Source organism: Amblyraja radiata, chromosome 19 (assembly GCF_010909765.2).
Source record: "Amblyraja radiata isolate CabotCenter1 chromosome 19, sAmbRad1.1.pri, whole genome shotgun sequence".
NCBI lineage: Eukaryota > Metazoa > Chordata > Chondrichthyes > Rajiformes > Rajidae > Amblyraja > Amblyraja radiata.
The window spans coordinates 22,766,100-22,779,989 of record NC_045974.1 but is presented as its reverse complement, the minus strand read 5'-3'; the positions used below and the strand labels follow the sequence as shown (position 1 = coordinate 22,779,989).

The following is a 13,890-nucleotide window of genomic DNA, read 5'->3' as shown; positions in this document are numbered from 1 at the left end:
TCTGAGTATTTTGTTTATTTTTACCAACTTCCCTTTAAATCGAACTCCAAAGATTTTATAGAAACAAGGAACTGCAGATGCTGGTTTATAAAAGAAGACACAAAGTGCTGGTGTAGCTCAGCAGATTAAGCAGCTTCTTTGGAGAACGTGGATAGGCAAAATTTCGAGTCTGAAGTCCTGACCTGAAAAATCACCTTTCCGTGTTCTTCAGAGATGCTGCTTAACTCGCCAAGCTACTCCAGCACTCGGTGTCTACCAATTATCTCACATCTATGGCCCCTAATTCACGCCCTCTACAATTTAACAGCTCATCTTCCCTATCTGGGATTTCCGGCTTCTAACATACAAATGGTAAATTAATTATAAAATTATGTTGGTAATTAAATGGATTCTCATTTTAACTTTCATTGGTGAATTTATATATAATATATAAACATCAGTATACTCGAATAAAGAATAAGGATGCTAGTTACAATAAACATGTCTACACTTTGGTGTATATAGTAGAGACAATAAAGTTTGTGCTACCCGAGTGTGTGCTTATGTAATGATGCATCAACCATGCAAAACCGAACTATACCAACCAAAATGAACCAGTGATATGGAAAGGAGACCCTCGACAGTTCAGTTTGAAAACCCATTCAGTTTGTTGCGTTTTCTCAACTCCATGATCCCACGGGTTTCTGGCAAATTCCCCATCGGTTCAAAGTCCCCCTCAGAGTCCTCTATGGAGCTGCTGTCCACAGACTCAGTTTCATGAAGATATGCTTTGCTATTTATCGAGTCAATATCCTCTAGTGAATCTTCCTCACTATCTGGAAAGGCAAGATCTTCCGACAACTGTGTCTTTTCCTCAGCGCTCTGGATATATCCTTTGAGATTCTCAGTGATAGAAAGTAGATCATCTAGTAAAGAAAATGTTTATATTAAAATTCTGAACTGGAAGTGTATTAATTATATAGAATTTCCAAAATCATAATATCACAAGTTTTTTTATAAAATGTATCATTTCTGTTCTAAATTTTCCATTTTTCACACCAGTTTCAAAAAAAGAAAAATTATCTGATTAACATTATGCTCTGGTTAAAACATTACATTTATATGTAATTTATATAATCACATTTATGCAGTTTAATATATTTTCTAGATTTCCGATTTTTCACGACTTCTCTTTCAAAAAAGAAAACAAATGGTCTGATTAACATTATGCGCTGGTAACAAATTACATTTATATGGCAATTTTAATATTTTAGAAATCCCTCAAAGAGTTTTACAAGAGAGTAATCAACTTAAATTTGATACTGAACATTTAAAAAAGGTATTAGCAAGATTACGTGGTCAAAAAGGTGGGGTTAATGACTAGGGTTTAAAGGACTACAAACTATACCCTAATAAAGATACTGGTGGCATACTTTAAAGTGATTTTCACAACTGCAATTTCTCAGGACCTTTACACTAATACTTTTACCATCAACATCAGGTGCCTGCCTCTCTTTTATCAGTTTTCTTATTTGTTGAAGCTGTGTCATGATTTCATTCTTCTGCCCAGAAGCAACAGCGTTGACACTATAGTAAATGCAAAGCAATAAATACAATTGAGCTCATATAGTTAAGCAGGGCAAATAGTGCTTACATAGAATACAGAGCACAGAAGAGTACAACACAAAAACAGGCCCTTCGGCATACAATGTCTATGCCAAACGTGATGCCAAGACCAAATCTGCTCTGCCTGCACATGATCAATATCCCTTCATTCTCTGCACATGTATGTGCCTATGCAAAAGTCTCCTAAATGCCTCTATCGTATCTGCCTCTTCCACTATTCCCAGCAGCAAGTTCCAGGCACTTTCCACCCTCAGTGTAAAAAAAACAAAAAAACTTGCCCCGCATATCACCTGTAAACTTTGCACCTCTCATGTTAAAGCTTTGCCCTCTAGTATTTGATTTGTTTCATCCTGGGGAAAAAGTTGTGATTGTCTACCCATCTATGCCTGCTATAATCTCATATTCTTCTGGCAGGTCTCCAGGGAGGTTGTGAGGGCACCTGATAGAAATCTATAAAATTCAGGCAGACATGTTCCTGAGGGCAACGCTGGTGGAATAAATCGGACAACTACTTTTACATTATGAACTAGTGCAGTTAAAGACATAGGTCTTCAGTTATGGTGGTACAGGTACTGCCATGCTCCTCCTCAGGCTGAACCACAACAAAGCTCACCAGAGATAGTACCTAAGTTACTGTTCAGGAATGAGGTCAAGGCATCTGCCCACTAATCGCCAAACTCAGACCCTCTCTCACACCGCCTGCTGCTGAAAGACTCATCCATGCCTTCATCTCCTCCCGACTGGACTATTGCAACTCACTTCTCCTTGGCATCAGCTCCACCTACATCAACCGACTCCAACTGGTCCAGAACGCAGCCGCCCGACTCATCACCCACACCAAATCCTGGCATCACATCACTCCAGTCCTCAAAAAACTTCACTGGCTTACCGTCTCCCACCGGATCACCTACAAAATCCTGGTCCTCACCTACAAAGCCCTCCACCATCTGGCCCCCACATATCTCATTGACCTCCTCTCCCCCTACCAACCCTCACGGTCCCTCAGATCCACATCAGCCGGTCTCCTCTCCATCCACAAGTCCAACCTCCGCAGTTTTGGGGACAGAGCCTTCTCCAGGGCAGCTCCCAGGCTCTGGAACTCCCTCCCCCAACTGATCCGCAATTCCGTGTCCCTCCCCATCTTCCAGTCCCGCCTCAAGACCCATCTCTTCACCTCTGCCTATCCTTAGCCCCACGTCCCCGTCCCTTTTCATCTGTGCATTAATTGCCTCATGCTGTGTTTTGTATTGAATTCTGTCTTTACTTTGTGTACTAGTCATGTCTCTACTATTTATTTCATTCCCCTTACATGTTTTTCCTATACATGCTCAATTTTTGTAAGGTGTCCTTGAGACTCTTGAAAGGCGCCCATAAATAAAATGTATTATTATTATTATTAATTATCATTAACAGGCTAAACTCGGTAGAAGCGAAGAATAATCAGGACCAGCACATTGTAAAAACAAGGATTGCAGATGCTGGTTTTCACAAAAGGACACAAAGTGGTGGAGAAACTCAGCAGGTCAGGCAGCATCTCTGGAGAATATGGATAAGAGATGTACCCTTCTTCAGACTGGCACATTCACGGGTAAATTAATATGTGCAATTGCACTGGGTAGACAAAGAGGAAATTTACCAAGATTAAAATATCACAATCAAACAAACAAAAAAAGAGAAATTGCAGCACTTACCTGTTGGTTAGTGGATCTAACTCTTTTGCTAACGAGGCCAACATTCTCTCAGTCTGTTCTAAACGCATCTCCAGATCAGAAAGCTGATTTTCTAGAACAAAACAAAATTCCTAATTGCCTAGATTGCTCTGAAGTCCAAATATTATTTTATAAGTATCAATCTTAGCTCTGCATAGAACACAAAGTGCTGAAGTAACTCAACGGGTCAGGAAGCCTAAAGAAGGGTCCCAAAACGTTGGCTAGACATACCCTCCAAAGATTATGCCTCATCCGCTGAGTTACTTCAGCACTTTGAATTCTTTGCAAAATTCCAGCATTAGCAGTTCTTTGTGTCTCCACTCTTGGCTCTCTTGGAAGCACTCTCGTTGCAAGATGTGTCAAGCATTAAGTTTAATTTAGAGATAAATCTCGGAAACAGGCCGTTCGGCCCACACCGACCACTGATCACCCATATACTAGTACTATATTTTCCTACTTTCCCATCCACTCGCTACACACTTGGAGCAATTTAGAGGCCAATTAACCTGCCGTACTCTATCTGAAGAATTGTGCATCATCTTCAGTGATCCAGTGCAGCATAAAAAAAATTACACTTCAGTGCAGCTTTAAAAGATTTTCAACCTTCTTCCCCAAAAGTCTTAATTCTAGCAATACACATTCACTAGACAGGAAAGCACGTATTATCCTCCAAATGGCTCTCAATTTGAACCACTGCAGTCCCGATTGTGAAAGTACTCCCAAATAAGACCAAAATCCAGAACACACACAGGACCATTTCTACCTCCTTTACAATAATCGTGTCAAGAATAATCATGAATTTGATGCACTCCTTCAAAAGCAATCATTTAAATTCCTGTACATACTCCTTTTAGTGCTCTTAGGTAGGAAGTTCCAGTATTCTATTTAATGTGTTAAAATGTGAAACATATCTGAATCAGAAATGTGTGACATGGAAAATCTGATTGCCAAAAATATTTCTGTGCATCTGCGATTATTATTTATCACAGCCTTTTCACACTTTGGTTAAAGTTGCACACTTTGGTTAACATACTGTAATCTATAGAATTATCAGCATTAATAATTTAAAAACATGTACCTGTACTTTTCTTTTCATCTTCAACCCGCTTCTTTTTTTCATTACTTAGTTTTTCATTTTCGTTGAACTTTAACTGAAAGTGCAAGAAAATAAAATCAAGCAGTGGTAGGTAGTAACTCTAAAATAAATTATTTGGAAACAAAGCAACAGGTTTTTGACTTTCCGAAGCAGTATATTCTAGATTTCATTATCTGTAAAACATACATGAATTATCAAGGACTTATCGAGACCCGTCTCGACCTGAAACGCCACCCATTCCTTCTCTCCAGAGATGCTGCCTGTCCCGCTGAGTTACTCCAGCTTTTTGCATCTCTCTTTGGTTTAAACCAGCATCTGCAGTTCCTTCTTACACAAAATACTGAAGTAACTCAGCGGGTCAGGCAGCATATCTTTTGCAGCGCAAAAGAGGAGATTGTAGCGACCTTGCAAAGATAGGATTTAATTAAATTTGGAAGAGAGTGGGCTAATTAGAGATAGTCCGCATGGCTTTGTGTGCTGCAGGTTATGTCTACAAAGGTAAGCAGTCATAAGTGTACTAGTGATTCACGTACTTGCATGAGTTTGTAAACAGCATATGCACCAATCCCTATTGCGTAAAGTGGTAAGAACTGGAAAATAAATCCTTTGTTTCGGCCTTGAGTCTTTTCATCATTTGCTTCTTTTTGATTTCTCGCTGGCTGCATCCTGAGATTAGGTTGTCCTTTGGGGTCATTTGATTCCGAGTTTGAGGACACTGGCTGGCCTCTTCCAGAGCCTGCAACATCGGTCAAATGAAGAGATTTGACAATAAATGATCATCTTTATCCAGTATTCCATAATATGAAGCACAGAACAAGCCAAACTCACCCATACCAAGTATGCAATAAATATATAAAACACAATATGGGAAGGTTCAGAGAATGTTTGCCTCTTAAAATGGCTTGCTGTATCAAAAGTAGCTTTCTTATACTTAATTGTAAAAGTTCAAAATTGCACGAGATTTTGTACTGTAAACCTTTATCATTGGCTGGCAGGTCGATAACTATAAATCTCAAATTTACCATCATTGGCAAAATAAGAAAGAGGGATGAGGGAGCAACATAATTTATACAGAGGTTTATTCATGCAGAGAATGCAAGAACAGAGCTGACAGCAATATCCACACTCGCATTGAAAAAGAAAGTGGACAAATATTTTAAGAGAAAGCTCCAAAACTTTGGGGAAAGCATAAAAATGGGATTGAAGGCAGTTTTTTTTTCCAGGAAAACCTACAACTTACATAGATCTACTGTAAATTCTAATAGTTCTCTAATCAGAGGATCCAGATAAATTCCCAATTAACCCATACAAGGCCCAACCAGAGGTACTCAACCTAAATCAGAGAACCTATCACTCGGCTCATATCACATATGTGCAGATACATCAATGGCATACTTTGGGATGCTTTTATTTTTCCCTACGATACTTGCCTAATACAAGGGCAATAACACAAAGGCAATAACTATTGCAATTATACTTATCATTTACCGGCACGAGTTTGCTTTAGCTGCCATACAACCTACAGAAATTACCAAGTGCTAAATTTAAAAGATAACCGAGAACTCTCCCAGATTGTCATACTTGACAAAAAGGAGGATACAAGTTCACCTGCAGCCTTCTACTTTCTGAATTTAAAAGGCAAAGATTGGTAGAGCCTCATATTCCTTCCCACCCAATTCTAACATTATGATTGGATTCAAACAAATTCCACTTGTACATAACTTGCAGACATCATTGTCCCAGTTGGCACGTCATGGTTTGTGTTGGTAAATGCTATGCTAATTACTGGTCATTGAAAACAATCCTACAACTTTATTGGAAGATTTGTTTGAATTAACTCTTCACTCACCAAACAATGTTACTTGAACTTTAGCCAGAAGAAATGAAGCCTAAAAAAAGGAATAAAATGCACCTTTGGCATAGAAAAGGAGCTAGATGATGGAGAGAAGACAAAATATAGAGGCTAAAAAAAAGGTTGATAGTGAAAAAAGACCTACATAAGTTTCACAACACGTTTCAGTGAAGCTGTCTGCAAACTAAATAATTGATTTTGTTAATATAAATTATAATTACCAGTGACAATGCTTACAAAGATATTTCCTTGACTCATGGGTGGAATGACATACCATAGGTTGAGACTTTACTTGCTACTGCATTGTGAATACTATAGGCCATCAGCTGTATCTCAATGGTTCCTTCCAAGTCCCACTTTGGGGTGGCACAGTGGCGCAACGGTAGTGTTGCTGCGCTACAGCACCAGAGATCCGGGTTCGATCCTGACCATGGGTGCTGTCCGTACGGAGTTTGTACTTTCTCCCTGTAACCGCCCGGGTGCATCAGTTTCCTCCCACACTCTAAGGATGTACAGGTTTGTAGGTTAATTGGCTTCAGTAAAGATTGCAAATAAGATTGCAAATGGTACCTACTTTGTAAGATGGTGTACGGGGATCGCTGGTCGGCGCGGACTCGGTGGGCCGAAGGGCCTGTTTCCGAACTGTTAACTAAACTAAAAACCTAAGTCACAAGGCCAAGAGTTTCAACCCCAATCCAGAAACATATGCACATAAACCTTCAGTGCATTACAGAGCATTGAACAGCACAGCACAAGAATGGGCTCTTCTGCCCACAACAGCTGCACTGAACATCATACCAAGACCATCAGTTATCTACCTGCACATAACCAATATCTCTCCATAATCTTCGAACTATCTTTAATTGAACTTTATCTAGCATTAAATGTTATTCCCATTATCCTGTATCTGTACATTGTGAACGGCTTGATTAATCATAGACAGTATTGTCTTTCCGCTGACTGGATGGCACATAACAAAATATCACTGTACCTCACTACACGTGACAATAAGCTAAACTCTAGGTGCCTATCCATAAGTCGTTTAAATGCCACTAACATATCTGCTCAACCACTGCTCCCAGTAGCATATTCCAGCCACTCAACACCCTCTCGGTAAAAATAAATTTGTCACACACATTTCCCATAAACCTTACCCCTCTCACCTTAAAGCTATGACTTCTGGTATTTGATTTTCCATCTTGGGAAAAGCATTCTTACCGTCTACCCCAAGGGTTCCCAACCTGGGGTAAATTTACCCCCAGAGGCTAAATTTGTTGATTCTGGATTTGTGGGCGGCCCGATGCTCCTGGCGCGAGGGCCTGAGCATCGGGCCGCCCACGGCGGCGACTGCGGGTGCTCGGGAGGCCCCGACCACGGGTGAACATCTTGGAAGATCGGCGGGGAGGCTGGCTGGACTATGGTACCTTCCTCAACTTTGGTGCCACTGTGTTGTGTTGTGGTTATGTTGTGTCGTGGACTTCTGTGTTTGTGCTTTATTTTAATTTTAATTTTAATATGTTTTATTTATTTATTATTTATTTTACTCGACTGCAAGGAAAATTCATTTTGTTGTCTCTAATATGAGATAATGACAATAAATTGAATACAATACAACAAAACAATACATATTTATTCTCATTGACTAACTGTGTTTGGTTCTGGTATATCTGTTCATCATTAGTTGTTCATAAATAAGTGAAATAACATTGTTATGTGCTATTAAAGTCGCCAGGGGTAAACGGGACGATAAAGGTTGGGAAGCCCAGGTCTACTCCTACATTGTAGGAGGAGCCATCTTGGGGAACGGCTGCTAGCCAGCAGCCGTCCGTTTTAATTCGCTTTTTTAAAAAAGTTTTAGTTAGTCCTGTTTAGTGATGTTTGGAGATATGGACTTTTTAATGTGGGGGGTAGGGGTCAATTTTACTTCTAGGTCCCTACCTGGTCGGTGAGGCAGCTTTTTCTCCGTGCTGCCCGTCGACCCATCCTCGTGGCTTGGAGCGCCGTTTCCTGGCGGGGACCGCCCAGCACCTCGGCCTCGGTGGCGGCACAGCGCTGGAGCGCTATCGTGGAGCGGAGCGGGCGATGCCTTGCCTGGGTCGCCGTGCTGGATCGACGCGCTGGAGCTCCGGTGAGCTGTGACCGCCGTGTTCAACACCTCCGGGCTGCGGGTCTGCGGAGCGGAGCGGGCGGCGCCGATTTCAACATTGGGAGCCTGTGAGCTCCAAACCGGCGCGGCCTTGTCGGCTTCGGGAAGCCGCGGTCTCCAGCTAGAAAGCGGCCGTTCCAGGTGGCCCAGCCGCTGAGAGGACTCTCCCGACGCCAGGGCAACACCACCCGGTGAGAACGGCCAGGAACATCGGGCCTCCGTAGAGGCAATTGCGGTGGCCTCAATAGGCCTGACTTTGGGGTGAACTTGGGGTTGGGGACTGGACATTGTGCCTTCGCCCACAGTGGTAACCATTGTTGGGGGGATGATTTTTTGTCTGTATGGTAATCCTGTTATTCTTTGTCCAAGATGGTTGCCGTGAAGGGAGAGTGGACGCTGGCGCGCTTTAGCTGCCGCTGCTCTCTCTTCACATTGTTTTTGATTTTTTGTTTTTGGACTGAATTCTGTGTTTAATTTGTGTTTCTATGATGTCTTTATTATTTATTTTATTCTGATTATATGTTTATATTCCTGTTAATCTATGTAAGGTGTCCTTGAGATGTCTGAAAGGCGCCCAATAAATAAAATGTATTATTATTATTATTACCCAATCTGTGCCTCTCATAACTTTATGTACTTCCATCAGGTCTCCCCACAACCTCCAGCGTTTCAGAGAAAACTATCCAAGTCTGTCCACCCTCTCCATACCGCCTAATTCATGCATCATTCTGGTAAAGATACGAAGGTAGAGTTGGATCCAGGGTGCCATCTTTCAGATGAGACATTTTCACCTTTCCAGAATCACAGTTAGCTTACAAGAAGCAGTCCAACTTAGTAAAATCACTTTCAAATACTCTCAAAAGCCTTCATTTTTTTCCCTAAACTGTGGTGTCCAGAACTGGAAACTAAATTCCAAAAGTGGCCAAGTAGTATTTTGTAAAGGTTCACCATAATTTTGTACTTATGTACTGCATACCTCCATAAGCCCCAGGATCCATTATGCTTGTTATATATAGGTCAAATGAGAACATGTAAAGCTCAAGGGGTAGGAAAAAAGGCCATTCGGCCTGCTCCATTATTCATTGATCATGGTCCATTATACACTTCAGCACCATTTCCCTGCACCACCCTCATATCTCTTGATTCCATTAAATGTTGAAAAATCTAAAGTTTAGTGTAGTTTATTGTCACGCGTACCGAGGTACACTGAAAAGCTTTTTTGATGTGTGCTATCCTGTCAGCGGAAACACTGTACATGATTACAATCAAGCTGTCCAGTGTACAGATACAAGATTTAAGGGAATAACGCAAGTTAAAGACCAGTAAACATAGTCCAAGAGTTTCCTTTGTCTAGTTGGTGATAGGATTGTTCATCTGCCTCATAACAGCTGAGAAGAAACTGTCCCTGAATCTGAAGATATGTTTTCAAACTTCTGTACCGTGAACAAACGGTTCAAAACTGAATGAACACGGCAACTACGTTTCCACATCACACGTACATGAGGGACGTGCTCTCCAAAATGGGTTTTGGGGAGGGAATCCGAAATTGGATCAAACTGCTCTACACCAACATCCGTAGTGCAGTCCAAATCAATGGGTGGGAATCAGACATTTTCCCTGTAAGGTCTGGAGTCAGGCAGGGTTGCCCTCTTTCTCCTGTCTTGTTTGTCTGCTGTATTGGACCTTTTGCCGAGTCCATCAGGAAGGATGCGAGCATAAGAGGAGTGACATTGCCAGGCAGTGGGGACATTCAGGTCAAGACCTCCCTGTACATGGACGATGTCGCCGTTTTCTGCTCGGATCCAAGGTCGGTCCGCAGATTGATCAGCATCTGTGACCAGTTTGAGTCGGCCACGGGAGCCAGGGTGAACCGCAGGAAGAGCGAGGCCATGCTCTTTGGCAACTGGCCCGACCGATCTTCCATCCCCTTCACCATCAAGCCTGACTTCTTGAAGGTGCTGGGGATCTGGTTCGGGGGGGCTGAGTCGAGTAACAAGAATTGGCTGGAGCGGATAGCCAAGGTGGGGAGGAAGCTGGAGCTGTGGAGGCAACGCTCCCTCTCCATAACCGGGAAAAATTTGGTCATCAGGTGTGAGGTGCTCTCGGGTCTGCTGTACTTGGCACAAGTGTGGCCTGTCCCTCCCTCCTACGCCACAGGGATCACCCGGGCCGTCTTCCAGTTCATCTGGGGGTCGAGGATGGACCGGGTGCGACGGGTCACCATGTACAAGTCGGCAGACAACGGGGGTAAAAGCGTGCCCAACGTCGCCCTCATCCTGATGGCCACCTTTGTGTGTGGCTGCATCAGGCGAAGTGTAGAGCCAAGGCACGTGGGCACTAAGTGCCACTACCTGCTGAGGTTCTACCTGTCCCCGGTGTTGCGAAGGATGGGCCTGGCGCAGATGCCACGCAATGTACCAGTCAGCTGGACATTGCCGCCCCATCTGACGTCTGTTGAAAGGTTCTTCCGGACCAACACCTTTGACCACAAGTCCATCGGGCAGTGGTCAGCACGGAATGTCCTGCAGGCACTGCAGGGAAAGGACTCGATGGATCCGGTGGCGTGGTTCCCAGAGCAGACTGCCCAGCTTGTCTGGCAAAATGCCTCATCGCCAGAACTGACCAACAAGCACCAAGACCTGGCTTGGCTGGCGGTGAGGGGAGCCCTCTCAGTTAGATCCTTCCTGCACCGTCGGAACCTCACTACCAGCGCACGCTGCCCCCGGGACGGTTGCTATGGAGAGGAGACGGTTGCCCACCTCTTTGCAGAGTGTGGATTTGCAAAATGAGTCTGGAGAGGTATGAAAGGGTCCCTGGAACGATTTATCCCGAACAGCTCCGTCACAGAGGACTCTGTGATTTACGGACTGTTCCCAGGGACACATTCAGAGACTGACATCGAGTGCTGCTGGAGGGTCATCAACTCGGTGAAAGACGCTCTTTGGTCTGCCCGAGCGTTGCTCACCACCCAGCAGAGCGAGATGTCCGTCAGGGAATGTTGCCGACTGGCCCTCTGCAGACTGCAGGAGTACGTGCTAAGGGACTCGCTGAAGCTTGGTGCAGCCAACGCCAAGGCTCGGTGGGGGAGGGCCACAGTCTAGGGTCCTTCCGCTGCTGGACATGGGGGGCACAGTATGGTGGAGACGCCCCTCAAATTAAATTAAGGGAAGGTATCCCACACCAGGGGGCCACATGAGTGGCACGGGTGGGGGACATTTTTTGTGGAACTTGAAATGTCAGATGAAAATTTTCGCACTGTGTACACATTGTATATATTTATTACTTGAACAGGGGCCACAGAGTGGCACTGGTGGGGGACTGTTTGGTGAAATTTGACAAATGTAAAAAAATTGTACTGGAAAAAGTTTGTATAGTCTCCGAAAATGTCGGATGAATTTTGTTTGAATGGTTCAGAAATTGTATATATTTACCAATTGAATAAAGTATATTTTGAAATAAAATTTAAAAAAACTACGTTTCCACATCTGAGTATAGAGAATTCCAAAGATTCACAATCCTCCAAGTAACATTTCACCTCATCTCAACCCTAACACCACAAATGAGAGCGTGGCCAGGGTGGTGTGGGTCCTTAATGATGCTGGTTGCTGGCAAAGCATTCTAGGCACCCACCACCCTCTGTATAAAAGAAAACTTGCCCCATACTTTTCCTTTAATCTTTGTCCCTCTCACCTTAAAGCTATGCCCTCTTCACCGTGGGAAAAGGGTTAAGAGCCAAGAGTGTTTTATTGTCATGTGTACTGAAAACAGAACAATGAAATTCTTACTTGCAACCAAAGATCCTATAGGATCTTTGTTTGCAACACAGTAACACGTTTGTAAACACATTACTCAATAATTAATACACAAACAAAAATATAAAAAGTTCAATAAATAAGAAACAATATAGTTCTGGCTGTCTGCCCTATTTATGCCTCATAAATTTAGATACTTCGATCAGGTCTCAAACCCAGCATCTGCCCTGCACGCCGAGGTATCCATTTCAAGTGCTTCCCTGGGCCGGGGTTCCCCTCTCCCCCAGGGGCTTGCCTCGCTCCCAAGGCCGGGGGATCCCCTCTTCCCGGGCAACCCCTCTCCTCCCTGGGAACCCACTCTCTCCCCGGATCAGGGGCTCCCCTCTTCCCGGGGCTGAGGCTCCCCTCACCCCGCCCTCCTCTACCTGGGCGCTGGTGTCCCGCTCCCGACAACCGCGCCGCCGCCTCCTTCCCTCCGCCCGACCCCAGCAGAATCCTCGGCACCACCACAAAGGCGCAGATGAAGAGGCAGACGGCCAGCGCTGTCTGCTGCGCCATGGCAAAGGCCATGCGGGCGAGTAGGCCGCGGACACAGCCTCGGCCTTGCGTACGGAGAGAGGCCGCCGCTCGGCATCAGTCCCTCGGCGCCGCCTGCCCTACGGAAGGGGAGACGCCCACGCCGTACCAGCAGTTTCGAAACGCGAACGCCCTGATCTCCAGAGAGGACACAAAGTGCTGGAGTAACTCAGCGGGTCAGGCAGCATCTCAGGAGAACATGGATAGGTGATATAAACCAGAATATGCAGTCCTTTGTTTCTATCAAAGATAGACAAAAAGTGCTGGAGAATCTCTGGAGAACATGGATAGGTCATGTTTTGGGTTGGGATTTTTTTTCCAGCACTTTGAGTCCTCTTTTGTAAACCAGCACCTGCAGTTCCTTGTTTCTACATTGATCTGGAGAGATACACCTGACCCACTGAGTTACTCCAGCACTTTGTCTCTTTTATATTATAATTCAACATCTGCAGTTCCTCATTTCTCGCCTTGTACATTCCTTCACTGTCTTAACCAAAGTCGAGACATTCTGAGCTGCTTTGCGCTGCTGTGGGAATGTTTCCAGATGATGACTGATGCTGGATATAAAATTATTTCATTTGAATACTTTCCTTTCTTAGGTAAAGAGACCAAAGCAGCACACAATAGACCATGTTGTCTCAACATATCCTTAAACAATTGCATTAAGACTTCTTACTCCTACAATGACCCCATAGCAGAAGCGTCCACGTCACGGGGCTGGAAACTGGAAGTATCCTGAGCTAATTCTGCTACCACCCAGGGGCGGAAAATCCAGGGTGGGGGGAGGGGGGGGGGCAGAGGGGACACGTCCCCCCCTATGTTTTTAGAGGTGGGGGACATCCCCCCCAAGTTTTTGTCATCCGGATTTTAAAATCCGCGAGACAATGGAGGTGGGACTGCTGATCGAGGGTGCCGATTGGACGAGAGAGACGTCGGTCAGCAGGCAATTGGGGCGGAACATGATGTTTAAGCGCGATGATTGGAGGAGGGAGGAGTGGGGAGGGGAGGTGGTGGGACTGAGGATAGAGTGCGGTGATTGGAGGAGGGAGACGTGGCACAGACCTGTACCTCATCCACAGCCAGGATCGATCCCGGCCAGGTCTCCGGCACTGTCCCGTACCCACCCGAGTGCCCCCCCCCCCCCACGGGTGGCC

The 13,890-nt window shown here is 44.5% G+C and overlaps 1 protein-coding gene across 1 annotated transcript; it reads right to left on the bottom strand.

Moving 5' to 3' along the window:
- LOC116983994 lies at positions 1–12,833 on the bottom strand. Its single transcript, XM_033038001.1, has 6 exons — positions 12,586–12,833; positions 4,944–5,146; positions 4,393–4,465; positions 3,297–3,387; positions 1,469–1,566; positions 1–905 (listed from the first exon to the last, which is right to left on the bottom strand). The coding sequence occupies exons 1-6, from the start codon at positions 12,728–12,730 to the stop codon at positions 625–627; spliced, it is 891 nt and encodes a 296-aa protein (XP_032893892.1). The 5' UTR covers positions 12,731–12,833; the 3' UTR covers positions 1–624.
- Between the last annotated feature and the right edge of the window lie 1,057 nt (positions 12,834–13,890).

Coding starts and splice junctions, on each gene's coding strand:
- LOC116983994 (XM_033038001.1), bottom strand. CDS start 12,730: ATGGCCTTTGCCATGGCGCAGCAGACAGCGCTGGCCGTCTGCCTCTTC. Junction 4,466..4,943: donor CTGTTTACAAACTCATGCAA/GTACGTGAATCA, acceptor TTGCACTTTCAG/TTAAAGTTCAACGAAAATGA. Junction 1,567..3,296: donor TTAGATCCACTAACCAACAG/GTAAGTGCTGCA, acceptor CATTTACTATAG/TGTCAACGCTGTTGCTTCTG.